General features: G+C 49.1%; 1 protein-coding gene across 32 annotated transcripts in view; it reads right to left on the reverse strand.

Annotated features, from left to right (window-relative positions):
- The window catches only part of Cacna1c (calcium voltage-gated channel subunit alpha1 C), a 620764-nt gene that overhangs the window by 16964 nt on the left and 581233 nt on the right, over positions 1–22567 (reverse strand). For 25 of the 32 annotated variants that reach the window (XM_063285499.1, XM_063285503.1, XM_063285500.1 and 22 more), the window contains 11 exons: positions 21852–21884; positions 18953–19081; positions 17013–17078; positions 15866–15957; positions 11347–11512; positions 10692–10819; positions 10071–10167; positions 8067–8169; positions 3828–3929; positions 1794–1921; positions 1214–1348 (listed from right to left, as the gene is read on the reverse strand). In XM_063285499.1, coding sequence (XP_063141569.1) covers positions 1214–1348; positions 1794–1921; positions 3828–3929; positions 8067–8169; positions 10071–10167; positions 10692–10819; positions 11347–11512; positions 15866–15957; positions 17013–17078; positions 18953–19081; positions 21852–21884 — 1179 coding nt within the window. The remainder of the gene's footprint in view (positions 1–1213; positions 1349–1793; positions 1922–3827; positions 3930–8066; positions 8170–10070; positions 10168–10691; positions 10820–11346; positions 11513–15865; positions 15958–17012; positions 17079–18952; positions 19082–21851; positions 21885–22567) is intronic. The other 7 variants (XM_063285506.1, XM_063285512.1, XM_063285508.1 and 4 more) reach the window with 1 other exon arrangement.

The following is a 22567-nucleotide window of genomic DNA, read 5'->3' on the forward strand; positions in this document are numbered from 1 at the left end:
AGATGCTCCCACAGTTCCCACAGCATCAGGACAGGATTTCCTCATATTCCTGGACAGGCTAGAGGTTGCTGGTCTAGAAGCTTCCCTGGAAGTTTGGAGACTGAGGTTGGGTTTCAAGGACAAGTCTGAGATGGCTGTCCTCTATAGAAGCTAGGTGCTTGGCTTTGGGGAGCTTGCCAGGAGTGCTGGGGGAAGGGGAGATGGAATGGAAGGTGTGAACCAGATTCTTTTAGTGGAAATAAACTGGTTCCTGGAGCTAGAAGTTGCATTGGGTCAATTGAAACTAAGTGAAGAGTGTACAGTATCATTTATATCATGGCTCCTTTCCTGTAGGGGATTCTCTGAGATTTGAAGTCAGGGATAAGTGATTTCCTTAAATATTCCTACTTTGTCCCAGAGCAAGGGGTAGGGGAATTGATGGTTTGTAAGGTTTGTCTAATCCTTGATATCTGAAGTTCCTTGGGTTCTGGTGCCAGGTCTTGGAAGAGTGGCGTTCTGTGTCTCTGAGGCCATTCACTGATGACACCTCAATGATGCCCGTAAGGTTGAAAGGCCGGCCATAGCAGGGTGAGCTTGGTTCCCTGTGTGCTTTATAGTCTTGGAAACTGATCTGGGGACTGGAGTTGGCAGAACAAGTGAGGGAGCGAGATGGGAGACGGGAGTCCTACGGCACACACAGCAGTGTGTGATCTTTCCCAGTGCCTTAATACCACTGTGGGGAAAGAGGGGACGGTCTGGGGGGTACCACTGTGACCTGGGTATCACATGTTCTGTATTAATAGGGCAGCTGCTGTTTGTCTAGCTGCCACAGGAGAACCCACGCCTAATGTGGCCACTTAACCTGCTTTTCCTCCAAGAAAAGCCAGAGTTTATATTTTTATTTAGCTATGCCAGATATTCAAATATTGGTGAGTAAAACAGGTTTTCAGATGAGATGTGGCCCCGGAGTTCCTACTCCCTAGTTTCTGATGAGAAACTTCTCCAGGAAAACTTCTTTCTAGAAGTTCCTCCTGTTCTCCGAGAGCCGGCCTTATTTTGAGCGCTGTGTGCTAGGAGGATGGCATGGCATAGTGTTGGCTCAGGAAGGAATCAGGGGTCAGGAGATAGCTGATTAGGGAGAGTGGGGCACTCCTCAGAGAGGTCAGGCAAACACCGACTTAGTGCACTGTCCCCCAGATTAAACTTCATGAAGGACACCAGTCATGGCCCTTACCCTGAAGATGTCGTCTTCGGAGGCAGCAGACACTGCCTCCTTCATAGCCTTGTCCAGCTCCTCCTCAGCCGTCAGATCCCCAGAGATGGCTCTCCGGATCTCAGGCCCAATGTCATGCAAGGTGCGTAAGCCAGCCTGGAACCCAGAAGGACACGTGAAGACCCACGTCCTCTCTACTGATCTTTAGTTGGCCAGGACCTTGTTGCTCCTCCCCAAGTCCCTGCCTCTCTGCTCTGCCAGGCAGCTGGGACCCCACACCAGGTGACAGGCTTCCCTGGACACTTTTGCCCCTAGCGGAATCTAGTCATCTATCTAGGAGGAGTGAAGAGGAATGACGGTACATTACAGGATCAGCAAGAACCAGGGGCTGGGGAAGCCAGCAGGAGGGAAGTGTGTGGCCAGAATGCAGGGGGAAGGGAGCACATGGCCTTCTCATAGCCGCCCTCAGGAAGGTTTACAGTGCTCACAAGTGCTGTGATGGGACCTAGCCTCTAGGTAGCTAGCAGGGTTTGGACCCCCAATAGGGTCAGGGGAGGTGACCAGGACCTTTGAGTGTGGGAACCCCACTCCAGCCCCTCACCTGCAGAGACAGTGCATTCCTCTGCGAGGGCTTGCCGACCAGCCCCTGCTCTTTTCGCTTCTTGAATTTCCTGAAGTACTCTTGGATCAGGAAGGTGGCATAGAACTTGCCCACTGTGACCTCGTCATCTAGGGCGCAGGGAGAGGAGAAAAAGCTAAGAGATTCTACCAGATCATCTTGATTTTTTTCCAGCACCTAAAACTTTTTAAAAAACATATCTGCTTTAATTAATTACTTAATTACTTAATTAATTTTGTTCTGAAGAAAGCATGTAAAAGGCATACAGTGAAAAGTCACCACATCGCCGTCTACTCACTACCTCTTGGCCACTCATCACATTAGTTTCTTGAGTACCTTTCCAGAAACAAGCAAGCATGTTCTTATTCCCCTTTTAAAATTGAGACAAGGTCTCCCTGTCTTGTCCAGGTGGCCTCCAAGTCCTGGGATCAAGTGATCCATTCCCTTCTGAGTAGCTGGGGCCAGAAGCGTATGTTCCTTTCTGTAACTGGCTGTTTTGTTTTGTTTTCTTTATTTTTCTCTCACAGAAAAAGTAGGATCTCGTTAAGGTTATTTCCCATCTTATTTTTTTACCCTCCTAAATGGACATCACTAAGTCTTCTTTGGTCCCGCTTACTATGAAATGGCCAGTCTCCTAATTGCCAACACAAGGTTGGTGATTTCCTTCCAGACAGGTGGACTGGCTTGGCAGGCGTCCTTGCTAGGCTGGGTGCACCAGACCACACATGACAGTCTAGATCTTAAGAGTGAGCTAAATGGTAGGGAAGCTATAAGCTCCCAGGGGGAGGGTTTTGTACCAAGCGAGTGGCCACTTCATCTTGTCTCCTGCCCTGTGTGAGAGAGACAGATGGGCCGAGCCTTGGGGACCTGTGATGGCTTTCCTGATCCTCACTGTTCCCTGAGAGTAGCCAACTCCACTAGCTAACTCTCTACAGGAGCTCTGAGCTTGCCACGAGGCACGGGACTCATTTCTACATGGAAGAGAAAACCCTGGAGATGAGGCAAATTGGGAATGGATGTGGAGTCCTAGGCTCCTTCAGGCCTGAGCTGGAACTCACTGGAAGGCCTGCATCGCTTCTAAGCACTGCCTGGCGTGAACCTCACAGAGATGCCAGCAAGGAAAAGGATGCAGCACAGCAGGACGTGACACACGGTGACTCCCAGCCTACCTCGGTTCCCCTTTCAGGAGCAGGTCTCGGACAGGAAGAATCACCTCCTAAAGATGTTTCCAGAATGTGTGTGCTCAACTAGCATGGTAATAAAATACACGTGACAAATGAACGTGCTGACAGTATTCACCTTGCCCTGTTTCCTTTCAACAATCACTCATTCTAAGTGTCTCTGTGTGTGAACTCCATCAGTGGCCAAGGTTTTTTGTATAGGGGGGGCAAGCATTTGCATATTGGATGCAGTTGCTTTTGACACACCCTACTTTACACATTCTACTAGTGCTGCGGAAATTACGAGTGCAGGCATGTTACCTACGATTTCAGTTTGGGATTCTAGCAGAGATGGTATGAGGTACTTGCTAGGAAAAGGGGCTTGTGCCTTGGTAGGCGTGAGAAATGCTACTCTAGGGGAAAAAATGAGCTTTTAGAAACAACACGATGAATCTCAGGCAATTTTCCTTCCAGAGCTCTAGAGCAACTCTAGAGCAGTCAGCCTAGTGGCCTATGGGTAAACATATATCCATATATTATAGAGTTCCCATGAAAATTCCGCTAAACCCATACCACGGAAGGCCTTGCCTGTTCCCACATAGGTATGTGGGGTTACAGCAGATTTCTAACTTGATAGTTTCCATCAAGTCTGTGTAGGACATTGAAATCTAGTAGGGCCTCTGAGCCCACAGAAGGGTCCAGAATAGCAGGATCCAGAAACACTGGAGACTTGGGCATGGAAGTCTCAAGGACTGTGTCAGCCCTGCTAAGGAGGGCACGGCTGGAGGGCAGGAAGGTGGAGAAACCCCACAGGCTAGGCAAATAGGTTTGGTCTGGAAATGCAGGGAACACTTACCACCTGCAGGGGGCACCACCTGGTCCAACAGCTTCATGCTGGTCCTCTTCCAGATTTTCTTGATGATGGCTCTCAGCTCCTCATTGGCTTGCTCTAGGTTCCCTGATAGAAGGGAGTGCACACTGAAAACTTCCCTTGGATGCACTGGGAAGCCATGAATGGTGGCCTTAGCCCTACAAATCACCCTGATCCATCATAGTTGTTTCCCTTGCCTTCTATTTTCTAGTTCCTCCTCTCTCCCCATTTTATTCTCTTATCTTCCTTGTGACTTTCCTCTCTTGCCCTGTCCAAGGCCATTCTCCTTCCCTTCTTACTCCATTGCAAACCATCTCAAAGTCCTTCCCCTTCCTCCAAGCTGCTTTCCCTCCTGGTAAGCATTAGAGAGCCTGTGGTGTCTGTAGACACTCATGTCTCAGACATGAATCTGTTTGCCCTGCGGGATAGCACCAAGGCTGATCATGATGGCGACATTTCATAGTGACCTCCTGTGCTGCTGCAGTAAATGGATACCTTTCCAGGGAAGGACGGCTCACTCCTCCCACATACATATACAACCCAGGGACCACATATGTCTCCACAGGCTCTCTGCTGAGTCCCCCAGGGAGGGAAGGAAAGAAGTCTAACAGTGGAAACAGAAACCAGAAAGCTCATATTCTGATAGTTCAGACTTCCTCTCTCCACTGGTAAAACAGGCTTCATTAGATGAATGCTGCCTGAGACACTGGCCTGCTACTGATGGAAAAGCAAAGCTAAAAGGCGATTGTAAGGGGATATGCTGGATGGGATTCTAGGCCCCTCCCAAGGATACCTTCCTTCACGACTGATGCACACGCACTCACTGTGTAATCCTTTGGAGTGAGGATATGATACAGGGTATTCCTGAGATTAGAGTGTGTCACACAGTACCTATTGTCTGACCAAAGGGAAATGATGCCTCTGAATTAATCACAGGAGCCTATTAAATGTCCAGAATTCACATATGTATGTGTGTGTGTAGACTTTGTTCACTGTATATTTACTAAAAAAAGAGTATTTTATTTTAAAAGAAGTCTAGTGCCTTCTCTGCCTGGGAGGACACATGGGTCCTGAGAGGCCAAGATGAATGAATACTAAAAAAAGTAGGTTCTGGGTGCTAAGACATCCCAAGCTGACAGGCAGCTAGTGCGGAAGTAGGGACCACGTAGTAGTGGGAGAAGAATCCTAGTCACAACCCGAAAGAGCTTGGAGCATGGCCTAACTAGTGTACTGCGTTTGGTCTTGGGAGGCCCCGAGAAGAGCTCCCCACTTCTGTGGCTGGACTTCTGACAGTCCTGCGAGCTAATAACTGGGTGTTGTTTGAAACTGTGCAGTTGATAGGGTTTGCTGCAGAGCAATGGGAAGACGATATGGCTGACAGTTACGGTTATATGGGAGGGAATGGCACACGGTGTGAGCTCTGCAGCCAGACTGCCTGAGTTCAGACACAGCTCTGGAGGCAAGCAGAGCCAGTCAGGAGGAATGAGCAATGGCTCCCGAGAGCCCAGAGCATCAAATTCCTACTGCGGCTGAAGCTGGCACACCTCCTGGATATCCCACTAGCCATTCAGTTCCCTTCACTAAAGGTGTTTCTTTTTTTTTTTCAGACAAGAGTTTATTATTTATCTCTCATTAGCCTCAAACTCATGATCCTCCTGCCTTGGGCTCTCAAACAGTGGGATTACAGGCATGCACAACCCTTCGGGACTTGGTGGTTTCTGATACACGCAGTGAAAGAATCCTGAGTAAAATCAATGTGCAAATGAACTTAGCTTTTGCATTGGGCTGAACAGAAATACCCTCAAACTCATGTCTCCCTGAAAGCTCAGAATGTGAATTACCTAGAAACGGGGTCTTCACAGAGCTAACTAGAGAAGTCATGACGCGTTAGGCGGACCACACACCCAAAGTGATTGGTGCCATTAGACCAAGAGGGAAAGGCCAGAGGCACACAGGCGAGTCACATCTCACACCGTGAAGAGAGCGGCAGAGACTGAGGGATGGAGCCAGGTACTTGAGAACACCTGAAGCCAGGGGGGCGGAGCTCATTTCTCCCCGAGGCTCCAGAAAGAACCAGCCTGATGACACCTCACTTTGGCAAGTGTCTGCTCTCTTAAATTGTGAGAAGAACCATGTTTGAGATCATTTGGTCAGACCTAAGGAACAGATAGATCATTCTCCCAAGGATCTGCCACATCTTTTAGATTTTCATTTGTTTCCATAACAACCCATGTAACCATGGAGCTACACCAATTGTTATTTCAGAGTGTATGTGTCTATGTTTATCGTTCTGTTACCAGTGCTGGAGTCTGAACCTCCGGTCTTGTGCGGGCTAGCCATCACTTCACCACTGAACTTCACTCCAAGCCCTAATTTAAATACCTTCCATTTCTTCTCTGAGCATGGGGTTGGCTCTGACTTATGCAGCAAGTTCATAGAAGGCCTGTTTGGATGAAGCTCAGCCTTGAGTTCTGGGGTATTATATGCCCTTGGTGGCTATTCCCAAGAGCCTTCATGTTTAAGTGGTTTTTTTTAAAACCTTTAATTAACTATGTGCCCCACTGGCTGGCTTCTCTCCTCAGAACTCCCGCCTCCTAGCAGTGGTTGTCCGTGATTGAGGATCTGACAGCCCCTCAGCGTGGCCCTCAGGTACCGGCATCGGTTCACTGAGGCCTGGTTTGCCTATGCAGTGCATCTTCAGCACCGTTAAGTCTTGGCCTCTATGCACAAACGCTTTCTATTCCTTCCTGGGGCCAAACCATACATTATTAGCTTACGTCCCTTCCGGCAACCATTCTGTCTTTCCTCCCTGGAAAAGGAGACCCTTCCCCTGGAACTGAAAGGAAATAATATTCGCTGTGGAAAATTTGGAACGATCAGCTCTGATCCACCCTCTCACATGTGGGTACATACTGCTCAGTGATATTCAATATTAATGTATCAGCAGGCATCCTTCCAGTTCTATCTGTTACACACACATGTGCATTAAGTGTGCACTGAATTCTCTCATCGGCAAAAGGCCTATCTATACATACCTCAGACTGAAGTTTTGCACTAACCACTGACATCATTTTTTGCTTTTGATTTCTTTTTAGTTTACCAGGAGAATTTGACCCACTTTTAGTGTTGAAAGGTTGGTCCATTATCCTGACCTGTGTCTTGCAGGATTGGTTCTTGGTTCCCTCATGTCTGTTACTCTGTGGAGGAGCACAACTAAAGAGGGCATCTCCCTGGGTGGCCTAGGGAAATAAATGCCAATGCTACCAATCTCTCATTATTTCACAATATGGAAACTGAAGTGAGGCAGGAAGTAGTTACACACATGCTGTGCCCAGTTGTGTGTGATGCCCAGTGCCTTTCTGCTGCACTGAGGACACTGGCTGGAAGCCTGGGCCTTCCAGGTTACAACCGTGACGTCAAACTCTAGTTCAGCCATGAGGTGTCTGTGCAGCTAGCTGTAAACGCAGGTTCCCAGGCTCCCCCTCAGACAAGGGGGTTCACAGGCTCAGATGCTGCTCAGAGGCAGGAACCCTTTGAGCAGCTCATGGCCTTTGAGCACACTCTTAAAAGGCACTTAAGTTGGGTGTCTTGGAGAGCAGCAGCATCTTTTGGGGGTGTGTCCACACAGGCTATTCTAGAGCAGTTCGGAGTACTTACCAGTGGAATGCCTTCACCATGGCTGCTGCTAGCCTACAGGGCAAACTAGAAGGGCCCTGGGTTCTAAGCAGCCTGAGGGGTAGTCTGAGTAGTGCCACACACGTGTCATTGTGACCCTTAGCAATTGCATGCAGGGACTTCTATTTACCACAGTTACTGCTTGTCACGGTCACCCTCCCAACCTCGGTCCTTTTAATTTGGAGAGTTGAGTGTTTGGGAGACACGCCTACTGCAAATGCAAGTCTACCATTGGGGGGTGGGGTGGGGGAGTGGGATGGGGGGTGGTCCTGCTCTGTGTAATGCCTCTTCCTCATTTTGCACTAGACCCTCAGTCTTCAGAAGGTGATTGGGGGCAGTTTCTAGGGTTTGATGGAAAAGAAAAGTTCACAATACATAAGCTGTGGCAAGGGGCGATTGGGAATGAAGGAAAAACATAAGTGTGTCACAGCTCTCAGAGTCAGAGTGTAGGCTGTCAGTGTCGTTCCGCACTGATGCTGTGCCAGCAAGGGCATCTTTCGGGTGGGGATCCTAGGCATCCTCCTGCCAGGGGTCCACAAGAGCTGTTACCTTCTGTTTTGATCCTCAGGGCTGTCCTGACAAGGGCAAACAGTGTAGCATTGAACATGACCGTCCCATCACTGTTCAGAGGCATGTTCATGGACACCAGGCGCTGAAGGAGAAAGAAGGCGGAGTCAGCGACAGCAGCAGGCCGTTCTCAAAGACTTTGTACAACCACGGGGCAGGAAGGTTGGGAGGTTCCTAGAAACTTGGATGGGTACTGCTGGGAGCGGGAGAGGTATGCGTGGGCCCATCACAGCGTTTCCAAAGCTCTTCCAGGGAGGAACTGGGCTTTGTGGTTAAACACTCTCGTACCTCCACATGCCTTAGACCCTTGTATCCTCAAAGGGTTCTTCCCTGCTCTGTGCTCAGACCTACAGATCCAGTTGTCCTATCTACTAGCAGCAAGAACAGCCCTGTGTCAGGCATTTTCCAGTTACTGCTTCCCGTGAAGTGGGAATATGAGAAGGCACTGCATTTAGACACATTTACCTCTACCTCAAACCTCATCTCAAGTTCACTTGCTCAAACAAGATTATGTTGCTCTCCACCCCAAAACATGCTCCCTTGGTGAGCCAACAGCACACACAGGGGTCATCAGGAGAAAGAGCAGAATGCCCACTGTGAATGGCAGTGATGTCATCTTTTACATCACATGGGATCTTCCTGTGGATATTTGGCTAAGGGTTTTATCCCCCCCCCCCCAATAAACACATCATTTTGAGTCTCTTAGATACAAAGTTAGGAAGTTTTGGTCCCAGCTCTCAGATCTCAGGCCCATCTGGAGGTCGTGACCTCCACACTTCAGTTCCCTCCAGGCTGCTTGATCTTACATTTGATTTGTACTTCCTACAGATTGAATCTTAAATGTCACCCAAAGGTCATGTCGTGAAGGCTCAGTTCCCAGTCTCGGCACTCTTGGGAAGTGATGGAACCTTCAGGAGGTGGGGTCGAGTGGGAAGAAGTTATTGGAGGCCATACCCTCGAGGAGAGTATTAGGATCTAAGGTCTCTTTCTCCCTCTCTGCTCCTGAGGTAAAGAGGCCCTTTGTTGAGTGGGTCTCATTAAACACTTCAACCATAATGTCCTAGGAGCTGCCACAGACCCAAATCATAGGCCTGAGTGACTGCAGACCAAGGCCTACAAAACTGAACCAAAAGAAACTTTTTTTTTAATGGCTCCTGTTTCTCATATGTCCTAGATCCTTGGAAACTTCCTGAAGTTATTATGGAATAGAGCGTGGATACTGGTTAGGAAAATAGGACTACCTCAGAGCATAAGCTTGTGTTCTATGCTTCCTCAGCTCTGTTATCCATGAATGGATTATCCAGGGAGATCAGTCACTCGCTATTTGTGTTCTTCCCTGTCTACAGCTCAGCTCTCTGCTGTTTTCCTCAGCTCTTTCTGAGCTCATCAGTATTCTCACTGAAAACACAGAGTCAGAGGACAGGGGTGGGGGTTGCGGGGAGGAATGGTAATTGAATGAGGGGACAGCACTTAGCAGTTACTGGGCCATGTGGCGGGATCTAGAGCAGATTTAAGGGTATTTACTCTCAAGTTCAATCAGAGGCTGTGTTTATCAGAGCCTGGTGTTTGTCCCAAATGGATCATAGACTCACTTAGAACTTGATAAAAAGCCAGCAGATCCTTATATGGGTAAAGTTTGCATTTTAGTGAGGTGATAGTATACTTGTGGCCTCTCTAATGGTTCTCTGATTTCAAGTAAAAATTCCTAACCCATTACCCTAGGTCACCTCCGTGGTGCAGCCTGATAGGCTGAATCAAACTTTTCTTCAGATAGGATATCTATTTCCCTCAGACAAGACATTCACCATGACTGTTGCTCTTTTTCAGCCTTGGGAATGTACATCTGGAAGGCCCTTAAAGTAGAATCTTGTTCACATTGTTTTCTTTAATTTCCTAAAGTATCTTTATTCCCTTGATAATCACAAAGGCAAACAGGTAGCTAGCCTCCCATACTTGTCCTTTCCCTCAGGGACAATCATTTCTTACTTTGCAGGCCACACGGTGAGGACACAACTTCCCAAAACCCAGTGGGGGCTGAATTCGACGGAGGAGGGTCACCACATCCAAGTGTTTGATCCGACCCCTAGAGAAGGAAGGAACATCGGTCAGAAGGCCAGCATGGATGTACTAGGGTGGGGCCAGAGGCAGGGGTACTCCCCCAGGGCTGCCTGCAGGCCCTGACAGGACAGAGACACTTGGTGGCACATGTTACAGTTCCTCACAGATGTCCGTTAGCACAGTACTCTCGGTAGAATGGACATTCGTGATGCAATTAAATCTCAGTATGCTTTGTCGCTCAATCAACTAACCATTTGGCTAGAAGGGATTTAGGAAAGGCCCGTCAACAGTTATGGGCAAGTAAGAGCTTCCATAAATCAGAATGACCCAACGTAAGTTCTTCTAGTTTCTTTTGACACTAGAGTCTTTTATTCTTCCATTCAACTGATATGTTCCTCAGCTCAGTGAATGGTACTTGGCCTCATCTTGCTGGCTTTCTGATTAGCTCAGTTAGCATACCCAGTGAGGACCCCTCTTGGATCTTTTCTACAGGCCATTCAACTCCCCTCCCCCAGCCGTGGGGAGCCTTGGTTCCCTCTAGAGACTTACTTGGCTTCAGGGTCATATTCGGCCCAGATTCTCTTGAATTCATCCAGGTGATGGGGACCAAGGATAGACCAATCCCTAGTCAGGTAGTCAAAGTTGTCCATGATAACAGCTACAAAGAGGTTGATGATCTGTAGGAAACAGTTAGCACACTGAGGTGCTTGTCAAGACTCTTACGAATTTGCTGCCTAAGCCCACTTGACCAGCTAGTGTCCACGAAGTCAGAAGACAATCTTTCCAAGTGTCAGCAATAGGCTGGCATTTAGAATGCCAACTGCTAGAATTTGGGTTCCTCGGACATGAACTTAACACTGTTCTCTTGGGCATTGCGAAGGACGAACCCTTCATGTAGACAACAGCTCCTTTCTACCAGGGAGCCAGAGACAGAAAGGGGCTCTGTCTGGTCATCTTTCCCTTACTCCTGAGCAAGGTACCAGAGACATACAAGTTCCTGCTGGGCTTCCACACATCTTTGTCTTGTACAACAGTGCTACCATAACAGGAGTCTAGCTGAGTTGCTCTGGGCCGTGACTTCTTTTCAGAGGTGAGACATCTCTACTAATTCAGTCTTCCCAACTCTTTTGCTGGGATTGCCCTGACCCGACGCGGCCCTGACACTGTCCCCATTTCTGTGTTGTCGAGTCCCACTTCAGCTTACCAGGAAGGCACAGAGCATGTAGAAGCTGATGAAGTAGAAGACAGCGAAACTGCTGCCACAGGGTGTCTCCCCTTCCGTGCTGTTGCTGGGCTCAGACTCTGGAGCACACTTCTTGCCTGGCATACAGGCTAGCATGATATCCTGCCAGGCCTCCCCAGTGGCGCACCTACAGAGAGAGGTGAGAGAGTCCAACCTCAGCTGACCACTCTCACCCATGCAGGCAAGGCTCCCTCTGCCTCACCTTCTAGGAGGAATTATTAAAAGGAACTGAACAGCTGGCACCCACTGAACGCTGAAAAACACGAGGTGTTATTTTGAATGTTTTAAAACTTTAGACACACAGTTAAGTTTCTGAAAGCTTGGTCTTTTTTCTTTTTTCTTTTTTTTCTTTTTTCTTTTTTGGAGCTGGGGACCGAACCCAGGGTCTGCTCTTGCTAGGCAAGCGCTCTACCAGTGAGCTAAATCCCCAACCCCAAAGCTTGGTCTTTTTATCTGTATGCCATTTTTTAGATGCAGCTATGTCAGCATAGATGTAGTTTATTTTCACTGCTACACAGGAGTACTCTATGAACATATTAGAAATCTACCCTTGTTATGGCAGTGGGCTTCTCAGAAAGGTTATTTTTGCTGTCACAGTTGACACTATAGTAGGCACGTAGGTGTGTGTCTTGGGTGTCTGCTTAGGAATGAACTACCAAGTGGAGGTGCTTCCTGTCTTCGCTTTGACCAGGTGGCATTTGTCCGGTTCAGAGCAGTGTTGTTCGTCAGTGCCACTGCTGACACATGAGCTCTTGGTGCTAGTGAGTTCTTTTTTTTGGGGGGGGGTTCTTTTTTTTTGGAGCTGGGGACCGAACCCAGGGCCTTGCGCTTCCTAGGTAAGCGCTCTACCACTGAGCTAAATCCCCAGCCCCGGTGCTAGTGAGTTCTAAAGGACGCTCCTCAGGTGACAATGTGGAACGATATTTCACTGCTATTTAAATCTGGCTTTTCTAGGCCACCCTGCTCTACATGAGGCCCTGTCTTGAAAGAAATAAAAGAAACACGTTTTTAAAAAAAAGTTGTCTTTAAAATGATTACCAGGTTGAGAGTTTTGGTTTTTGCTTCTTCCTCACTGCATGTTCGTGCTTTTGCTCGTTAGAGTGACGGGTTATGCATCTCCTTGTCATTCAAAGGGTCGTTGGTATTTTCACAATCATCCCTTTGTTAGTTACATGAACTAAAAGTGTCTCACTCCAGTACATGGCTTGTCTCTAGCTTTATTTATTTCACTTGTAGTACATTCAAATTACACACACAGACACACACACACACACACACACACACACACACACACACGCTCTCACAAGACAGGGTTCTATCCACCAAGCCATCATCTCAGTCCATCTTTTTTTTTTTTTTTTTCCGGAGCTGAGGATGGAACCCAGGGCTTTGTGCTTGCAAGCACTCTACCATTGAGCTAAGTCCCTAACCCCCATTCTTTCTTACATTAACACTGGATAGAAAACTAAGTGAGAGCACACTCTCTTGTCTAGTGTATTTACTAACTGGTTAGCCCACTGATCCTTACCCACTCTTTGTAAAGCCGATTTGCTTGAGTTTTCTGCATTTGCCTTTGTCCTTTGTCTTCAAGCGATAGTGCCCCACACCTTAGTGCTTATAACTCCTTGCTTCTAACTTTAAACATCAGTACTCGTTCATCTTTTGAGTGGGGAGGTCCCTGCCTCTCTCTATTACTGAGTTTGCATGACTAGGGATGATTTATTTCTCTGTCACAGATGAAAGCGTAGCATCGTGAGCCTTGCAAAAGGCTGGGGTTTTGACAACCTTTTCAGTATCTATTGTAGCTGATGCTACTCATCTATTGAGAGCATTTTAGTGTTAAAATTAGCACTGATCTGCACCTTGCAGGGAAAGCTGCTCCTTCTGATAAGCCGGAACAAAATGGCTCTACTTAGTCTGATTTATGTGATTGGTGGCAGTCCAGAAATCTATGCTAAAAGAAAAACATTTCAAATAATTTGTTCTCTAAATTATGTAGTTTCTTGATTTATCAGTGCTTTTCTGGTTATTTTTTTTCTTAAAACAGGCCTATCAAGATCAATTTATTGCTGCCTGAATAATCTTGGATGTGCGGTCTTACACTGGAGCAAAGCTTTTCTTCTTAATAAAATTTGTGTAATTCATATTTTCCTAGATAAAAGTATGTACTTCAGCCCGATGCGGTGACACACGCTTTTAATCTCAGGGCTCTGGAGACAGAGGCAGAGGCAGGGGGATCTCTGTGCGTCTGTGGCTGGTGTTGCTGAGCATGGCAGAGCTTCCTCAGAATGCAAGTCCCGGAGGATCAGTTCAATTAGTGGCTAGGACTCCCCTGTTTCCTGTCCTGTTCCTTAACACTGAGACTGGAGATGCTTCTGGCTGCTGCCTCACCCTCCCCGGCCTCAAACTGTCTGAAAGTGTGCTAGTCTCACGTCTCATCCTGTGGGACCTGAACCCCATCTACCTTCTTCCATTCAGAAGTCCCTCAGCACTTCCGCTTCACCTGAGCCCTCTCTCACCATTCTCTTTTCCATTCTCAGCAGCGTTAGAGGTTTGCTCTTTGAAAAGACACTTGCGGTCACTGGGAACTTTAGAAAAGACGGAGAGATCAGCCTGGTGGCCAGTCTGAGGTCTGCGACCTGTCTCCTGCATTTGAGTGTGGCCTAAGCTTGCCCTTGTGAACTGTCAGCTCGCACTACATAGCTTTGTGTTCTGAGGTCATGTGATCTGGGAGGCGGTGCGCCAGGCTGATAATTTAGGACACCCATCATTTTGATAACTGTATTTTGAGCAGTAATAAACTTGGCTGTGGGGCCAGGTTCTAAGGAGATGGTTGGGGGTGGCATCATGTGGCAGCCTTTTCCACATATACTTTGGAAACGGGCCTCAAGGACCTGGTAAGCATTTCTGTTGGAGAGAAGAGAAATTGTTTCCCTCACCAGCCTGGGACTAGATGGAGTCTTAGAGTGCGACACCACGTAAAGTAGGGAGGAGAGAAGGAGATGGAAGCAAATGAGTAGGTCATGGCGAGCCAAGAGAGAAAGATGGCGGCGGTATGAGAGATGGACTCAGGGCAGTGTAAGAAAGCCACCTTCTTTGCCACACCCGTGGTGGCACATTTCCAAAAGCACGGTGTCCATAGGATGGTTATGCAAACAGATTACCAGAGAAGGTGGCTACAGGGTTCAAGGTCAGCGTGCTGAGGCCTGCCTGTGTGCCAGGTAAGATGCCTCAGGGCTCTTGGTGTTTATCTATGGCTCCCTAATGGCTGGGGCAGAGGACTCCCAGAAGATGTGTGTGGTACCTTGTGGCTGCACATGGAAAGTTGGTGTAAATGGTAATGAGACTTCCTGGCCAGGAGGGAAGATGCTGGCCTTTTCCTGATCTCTTGGTTCTCCCAGGAATGGGCTACCTACCATTCCTGTAAATGTGCCTGTGTGTACCTATGTCATCAAAGACTCACCTGATGTGTGTGTGTGTGTGTGTGTGTGTGTGTGTGTGTCTGTGTATACCTATGTCATCAAAGACCCACCTGAACAGCAGTAGCCTTGTGTGTGTGTGTGTGTGTACCTATGTCATCAAAGACCCACCTGAAGAGCAGTAACTTGAGTGTGTGTGAGTGAGTGTGTGTGTGTCTGTGTATACCTATGTCATCAAAGACCAACCTGAACAGCAGTAGCCTGTGTGTGTGTGTGTGTACACCTACATCATCCGAGACCCACCTGAAGAGCAGTAGCCTGAGTGTGTGTGAGTGAGTGAGTGAGTGTGTGTGTGTGTGTATACCTACATCATCCGAGACCCACCTGAAGAGCAGTAGCCTGAGTGTGTGTGTGTGAGTGTGTGTGTGTGTGTGTTTGTGTACCTACATCATCTGAGGCCCACCTGAAGAGCAGTAGCCTGAGTGTGTGTGAGTGAGTGTGTGTGTGTGTGTGTATACATACATCATCAGAGACCCACCTGAAGAGCAGTAGCCTGAGTGTGTGTGTGTGAGTGTGTGTGTGTGTTTGTGTACCTACATCATCTGAGACCCACCTGAACAGCAGTAGCCTGAGTGTGTGTGTGTGTACCTATGTCATCAAAGACCCACCTGAAGCAGCAGCCTGAGTGTGAGTGTGTGTGTGTGTGTGTGCCTATGTGATCAAAGACCAACCTGAACAGCAGTAGCCTGTGTGTGTGTGTGTGTGTGTGTGTGTGTGTACACCTACATCATCAGAGACCCACCTGAAGAGCAGTAGCCTGAGTGTGTGTGAGTGAGTGAGTGTGTGTGTGTGTGTGTGTGTGTATACCTACATCATCCGAGACCCACCTGAAGAGCAGTAGCCTGAGTGTGTGTGAGTGAGTGAGTGTGTGTGTGTGTGTGTGTGTATACCTACATCATCCGAGACCCACCTGAAGAGCAGTAGCCTGAGTGTGTGTGAGTGAGTGTGTGTGAGTGAGTGTGTGTGTGCGTGTGTGTATACCTACATCATCCGAGACCCACCTGAAGAGCAGTAGCACAGCCTGAGGGAACGTCTGGAAGTTGTTGTTCCGATTGATCTCTGTGGTGTCATTCAGGGCAATCTTCCCAAATACCTGAAGGAAGAGGAATTGAGGGACCAGAGAAGGACAGCACGCACACCTCCAGCTGCTGGCTAAGAGCCTGTCTGGTCCCAGTTACTCTGGGTGGGACTAGCTGGCCAATCTGTCTCCAATGTGACCTAGCACACAAACACCTGCTGTCCCACGATCCCTAGACTCCGGCTACAGCACGGACAACTTTAGGAGGGAATGTGCCCTCAGCTGTCACTTGGGAAAGATCCCTCAGCCCAGGGAAAGCTGGGGCTATGGGTAGTAAATGTATGCTGAGGTCGGGATACTCAGTGTCAGACCAGGGTCCACTGCCTTCTAGCCTTTGCATCTCCAGGTACTAAGTGCACAGTTGACTCTTGGATTTTGCAGTGGTATGGAACGGTGGACCAGAGCTTGGACAAGCTTGGTTCATTGATGACATCAGAGGCCTGTTTGTGTTTTTCCCTGCTCTGTGATATCAAGGTAGCTCTTTTTGTCTTTTAAAGCACAAACGTCGTCCAGCCCTGCCCCTAGGAACTTTTAGAGATTTTATATAGAGATCTGCTAAGGGAAGAGCCTGGCTATGTTACAAGCATGGCTGTGGAGGTGCTGCCTTATGGAACCTGGAAAACCTGGGAAGACTCAGCTGGAGTCCTGAAGGGGTTGGGGAACTCTGGCTGAGGAAACAAAGAAAGTGCAGCAGGATCCTGGGGAGGGGACTCCTGAAAAGGACTGCATGCTTGATAAACAGTGCCTTCTCTCTCCACCTCAAATCATGCACATCAGATGTGGACCAAGCAGGGGACTTCCTACTGTCTCTCAGATGGGGCCGTTCTTCTTGAAGCCCACTGATTAATTCACGAGTATTTCCCCATTGCAGAGCCCAAGCCTGGTTCTACAAGATGGGGGGATCCCTGTGCTGTCCTTGCCCATGGCCTATAGCACATTCTGCTGGGGGAAGTTCCGGCTCTTTGGACACTGAGTGACAGGCAGGAACAAAAGTGAGGAGAGAGGGAGGAAAGGAGAAGGCTATGGTCCTGGGGGCTGAAAGGGGACCAAGGAGGCGGAGTTTCTCTTACCTGCATCCCAATCACTGCATAGATAAAGAACAGCATCACAATCAAAAGGGCCACATAGGGCAGGGCCTAGAAGGAAGCAAAGAGGGGCTATGAGACCCAGCAGCGCAGGCGAACAGGATCCTTTCCCAGAAAGCATTGCATTCCCAGGTCCACGGCAGTCAGCTGCTGTTTGGCTAAGAAGGACTGAGCATCAAGGAGAGAACCTGAGAGATGAGCCCTGACTTTCCAGTTCAGGAGTCTGTCTATCTTTGTGTGTGTGTGTGTGTGTGTGTGTGTGTGTGTGTGTGTGTGTGTGTGTCTGCCCGTTCGTCCATTCATCCATCCATCTGTCTGTCCATCCATCCATCCATCCATCCATCCATCCATCCATCCATCCATCCATCCATCCATCCATCTTCTGGGAATGAAGCTGAGGGACTCTACCACTGAGCCCTGGTCTCAGTCCACAGTGTTTTAGTTTTAAAAGCAGGTTCCAGAGTAACGGAGGCAGCCCTGTACTGTTTATTGAGAGCAATCAAGGGGCAGCCCTCCTCAGACTCCAGCTAGATATTTGCACAAAGAAGGAGGGGGTGATGGAAGTTACGCAACAGGATGACCGTAGTCACCAGGGAAAAGTGGAGAGGAGGCAGCTTACATCCCATCTTTGTCCAATTACTTCCACAGAAACGAGCCGTCAGCACTATTGCCATGAAAGCATCTAATGAGGAGAAATGCATCTTGTTTCCCCCACGTTCTAGCTCTGGAGCTTGGACATTTTCCTTAGCGTCTCGGACCCGTTTCCTGATCTGAATATGAGAAATGGTGACGCTGACTTAGCAGGGCGTTTAAATGGTTTGAGGCTTGTGAAACGAAATAGCCTACACGTGACTTAGTTGGACATATTTTAGTCACTCAGTATACCCCTTAGACAGAGCCATGGCCACTTCAGAGAAGGAGGCTCTGTGGCTTGTGGGATCCTGGGATCCTGGGATCCTGGCTTAGTGGCTTAGGGATTATGTTGCCCGTGAACCACTAGATGGCACTGAGAGATCACACAATTTTTTAGTGTAAGGTGGGTTTCCCTGATCAAGTTCCATTCTTCAAGGTCACCCCAGATATAAGGCAATGTTGGGGTGTCTCAGGGATCTCTATCAGGATCAGTCTCCTGTCTTGATTCCATTAGGGCCGAGGTTTCAAATCCTTAGAAACCCCCTTCACCTTGACCTTGGGGTCTTGTTGGATGGGGAGCCCCAGGTTAGGGGTCGAGGGGCAGCTAGGTTGGACTTCGAGATCATCCATTGGAGTGCTATGGATGGCACTGTCCTCAGAGCTAAGAGTTTGGAAGGGGAAACAAACAGGGCAGGCAAGGAACCACAAGACACCCGCAGTCTTCTGGGTACAATCACAACCTTGAGCCCGTCTGGATGGGGACAGACTCCAGGTCCTAGTTCAGCTTTGGGTGTCCAGGGGACACAAAGGTTCTGTGTCTGTGGCGGTTTAAGAGTGGATGTGTGCTATCTGGGAAGCACAGTTGGTTATTTCTACAATCCTTTCCCAGGAGACCAAATGCCCTTGACAGCATCACTTCTCACCGGCTTTACACTCACAAAGCACTCCTCAGAACTGGCCATACAATCCCCCTTTTCCTGTAAGTTCTGTGGACTGTAAGTTCCGTGGACTGTGTTGAGCCCTGGATTTGGGCATCTCAGGTTTACTCTCAGCCCCTCTCTCTTCCAAACAAGGGAAGCCAGGGGCTATCACACATCACTCACGCCGCCATTTAGTACAGAGGGACAGCCGGCCTGGGCCCTGTACACTGGGCTGGGGTTGTTTCGTTCCTGGTCTGCCCCTGTCGGGGAGCCTCAGGGAATGTGACATGGGGGAGAGGCTGGGTAGCTCTCCTTCCTGGGAGCAGCGAGGCTGTCTCACTCCAAGCTTTACAAAGCGGAGGGCATGGTTACCTGGAAGGACTTGATGAAGGTCCACAGCAGGGTCCGGATGCCTTCCCCTCGGCTCAGCAGCTTCACCAGGCGCATGACCCGGAAGAGGCGGAAGAAGGTGATGGAGATGCGGGAGTTCTCCTCTGCACTCTAGAACCCGTTGGCAATAGGGGGTGCAGTTAACACAGCAAGAAGGCAGGGCAGGAAGGGATCCTCTGAGAAACAGCCATTGGTTGAGAGGAGGCAGGCCAGGGTGGGGTCAGCTGCACTAGACTCTTCCCTTAGGCCTCAACTCTCTGTTTGTGAGGTGGGAGTCCATCAACCCATCCCTAAGGTCTATGCTAAGTCACAGCTCTGAGTCCATGACTTTGTTTTCCTAGCCTCCTCTTTCCCATAATTCTAAGTTCTTCGGATATTATAAGCTTTGGAATCTGAGCTCAGAGCTGCTGCCCCAGAGGCTCCTGTGTTAGGAGAAAGCAACCCAGAAGCTCTTATCTTCTCAGTTCTGCCTTAGGGGTGGAACTTGGCTCTATTAGGAGGCTAGACGGTGGTGACTCTGGGCTGGTGGTGATGGGTGGTGGCTGCTGGGAAACAGTGGTAGTGGGCTGCGGTATTATAAGTGGAGGGCCACAGTCCCAGACCTCATTACAGCCTCTGGAGTTGCTGCCCTTTCATGGCCTCTGACCTTCCCTAGAGATCCATCGTCTGGGAGGACAGACGATGCCGGCAGGACAAGGCAGGAAAGGGACCTGGGACTGAGTCCCAGAAAAGGCTGATCCTGGCAGTGACTACTGTGGAGTGCCACCCGGGGTAACTGCTGCATGGTCATGGACAGAGAACAAGAGACAGAGGCGGCACGGAGGTAGGGGGAGCTGAGGACGGGTTAGAATTTCTGGACTGCTTGGAATCTATGGCCAAAGGTCCATAACTGGCGTCTCAGTCTGAAGGACCTTGCAGGGACAGACACAGGCCTAGTCAGGTCTCTGGGGGCACAAGTGTCATTGTTCCCACGCTGAGAACAAGAACTGATTGCACCCTAGACCCCTGCCCCCCTGCTCATGTGGGCAACTGGCTGTGTTCCAAAGCTCTGAGAGCTGACGGGAGCCCTCATGCCTTCCCTGAAGCTAGTGCAGCCTACCCAGCCCTGCTGGTAGCAGCACCAGGAGAGAAAGGACCCTAGAATTTCCTGTTATGGCTCCCATCCCAGGCACCCCTTGAAGGAGGGGGTCTTAAGAGTTTTGCTCTCCCGTCCTGTCCCGTCCCTTTAACTTGTCTTCTTGCTATACTTGACAGTGTTTCTAGACCAGGCCCTTCCGCACAGCACTGTGTCTATCTGTACCCTGGGATCTTCTTTAGTGCCAAAGCCTGAGGCTCCACAAGCCCTTTCAGTTCCTCTTCTATGGCCTTCTGGTCCACCCCTGAGGTCTGGATGATTTCATCACCAGTCTATGTGGAGGGGGTATGTGTAATCAACTTTAAGAATATGCAAGGGCCAACAGGCTGGAGTGATGGCATATTCAACCTCCATGTTGATTATCCCTGCCCTCAAAGGAGGCAGGATAGTTTGGGGCATATTTTCCAAATCAGCTCCACACTTCATACCGGGAAGGGCTCTGAAGAAACCAAGCCAGTGGGCTCTGGTTTTCAGAATGTCCAGATAGGACAAGGTCAGAACATTTCTTATATTTTAAAATCGGAGTCACCCCAATTGCCACTAAGACTCTAACCCTGCCAGGTAGTGGACAGACTCACAGCTGTTGGGAACCCCTAAGACCCAGCCATGTGGGCTGCTGGTCCTACCCAGAAAAGCTTGGGCTCCCTTAACCATCGCATCTGGTTGGCTCCTCTAAGTTCTATTTTCTGTCCTTAGAAGGTGGCTTGCTCCTCAGAGCGGCATACAGGGGAGCTCAGAGCTTTTACTCTCTGTCAGTTCTACTATGTTCAAGAAAGGGAAAAAAATACCCACCCACAAGAAAACAAAAACCAAGCTTAAGTGGGGACTCCAGCCATGGGTGCAAAGTCTTTGTAAAGCTGATGCTATTGGAACACCTAGGTGTGACGAGTTATTAAAAACAAACCCCAAAATTTCCTAGGCAGCTTTTTGGCCAAGGTGGGCCACTATGGGGACCACCACTACATCTCACAATCTAGCTGCCATGGGTTTGGGGAATCACCAGCCTGGTTTGAAAGCTGTGATGGAGCTCTTAGGGGAAGCCATTTCAAGGAGACTTCAAGGTCGCGTGCTGAGGCACGGTTACCACTCGGCCATAAGAAATGGACATCCTTCTATCGGTGGTGGTTCAGATGGGTCGTTTTCCTGCTTCCCACTTTACAGAAAAATGACTCTAGTGCATAGGTAGTGAGAACTCGAGGAACTTAGAAAGACCTAAGACTAAGGCTCAGGGAGACAGCAGAGAGACCAGAGGGCCAACCTTGTGCCATAGCAAATCCCAGCGTGTGCCTCTCACAGCTTTTCATATGAAGCTCAGGGTAGGCTGGTCAGTATAGAACCAACCGGAACTGCCTCTCCTTCTAGCCGGACCCCACACCCGCTTCTTTCTTCTCCCTGGAGCCCTAGTCACAGTTCTCAAAAGCGCCCTTCACAAACTCCTACGTTGGATGAAACATGTGGTCCTCGGGATGTCTAACAGGAAAGAGCATGGGTCCAGTTCTCTCCCAGTGGATCACGGTGACGCCACCCAAAGGAAGCTTGGGGAAGAAGAGGAATACCACTGTACACACACCCTTGCACAGCTCACGTGAGCACAGGCAGGTAAGGCACACAATGGACATGGTGGCCACATGCAATGGGAGCTGGGCTGGGTTCCCAGGGCTCTGGAAATCGGGGTGGATAAGACGTGGGTGACTAGAGGTGGGGGGCACAGAAGCTGGAAATGTGGTCTGGAGGGGTTGTTCTTACCATAGAGGGAGAGCATTGGGTATGTTCAGCTGGCTTTAAAGAAAGGCAGACAGAGATAAGCTGTAATGAGTCTCCAACGAAGAGCCTGGTATTCTAGGTCTTGGCTAACAGAGGAACAACACAGTGGTAGGACAGGGCATAAGGAAACAGGTGAAAGAAATATACGAGCGTGGGCCTGGCAGGGTGAGGAACTCTAATGAGAACATGGGCTGGGTGTCACTGGGCCACACGGCCAACAAGGACCCACAAGATTCTCCTGTTCTATTCAGCAGCCACCTCTGGCTGTGCATGGAACAACTTGGCCCCAATCCAGAGGAGGAAGTAAGGCCTTCCAGATTTGTGAAGGGAGCTCAAGTTTTGTTTATTTTTGTTCTCAGTTAGCCTGTTTTAGGCTAACCTTTTAGTACTCCCACTTTCTACCCTCCGGCCTGCTCTACGAAGCACTGGCTGAAGGACAAACCCTGGTTTATGTGTGCCCACTGTCACGCACACACAGCTAAGCAAGGGGACTTTATAGTGACAACTTCTTGGGTTGGAGAAGGATGAATTCCAATTACATCTAAGAGACAAATCTAAGGAGGCAGTCAGTCCTCTCCAGAAGGAACTTTTTTAAAAGATCAGGTTCAGGCTGGACATGGCCTTGCCTAGAACTCAATTCAGAGATGGAGATCCTTGGACATGAAAGGATGCTGAACTGCTTTTTAGTCTCCAAGGCC

This window comes from Rattus norvegicus, chromosome 4 (assembly GCF_036323735.1).
Source record: "Rattus norvegicus strain BN/NHsdMcwi chromosome 4, GRCr8, whole genome shotgun sequence".
NCBI lineage: Eukaryota > Metazoa > Chordata > Mammalia > Rodentia > Muridae > Rattus > Rattus norvegicus.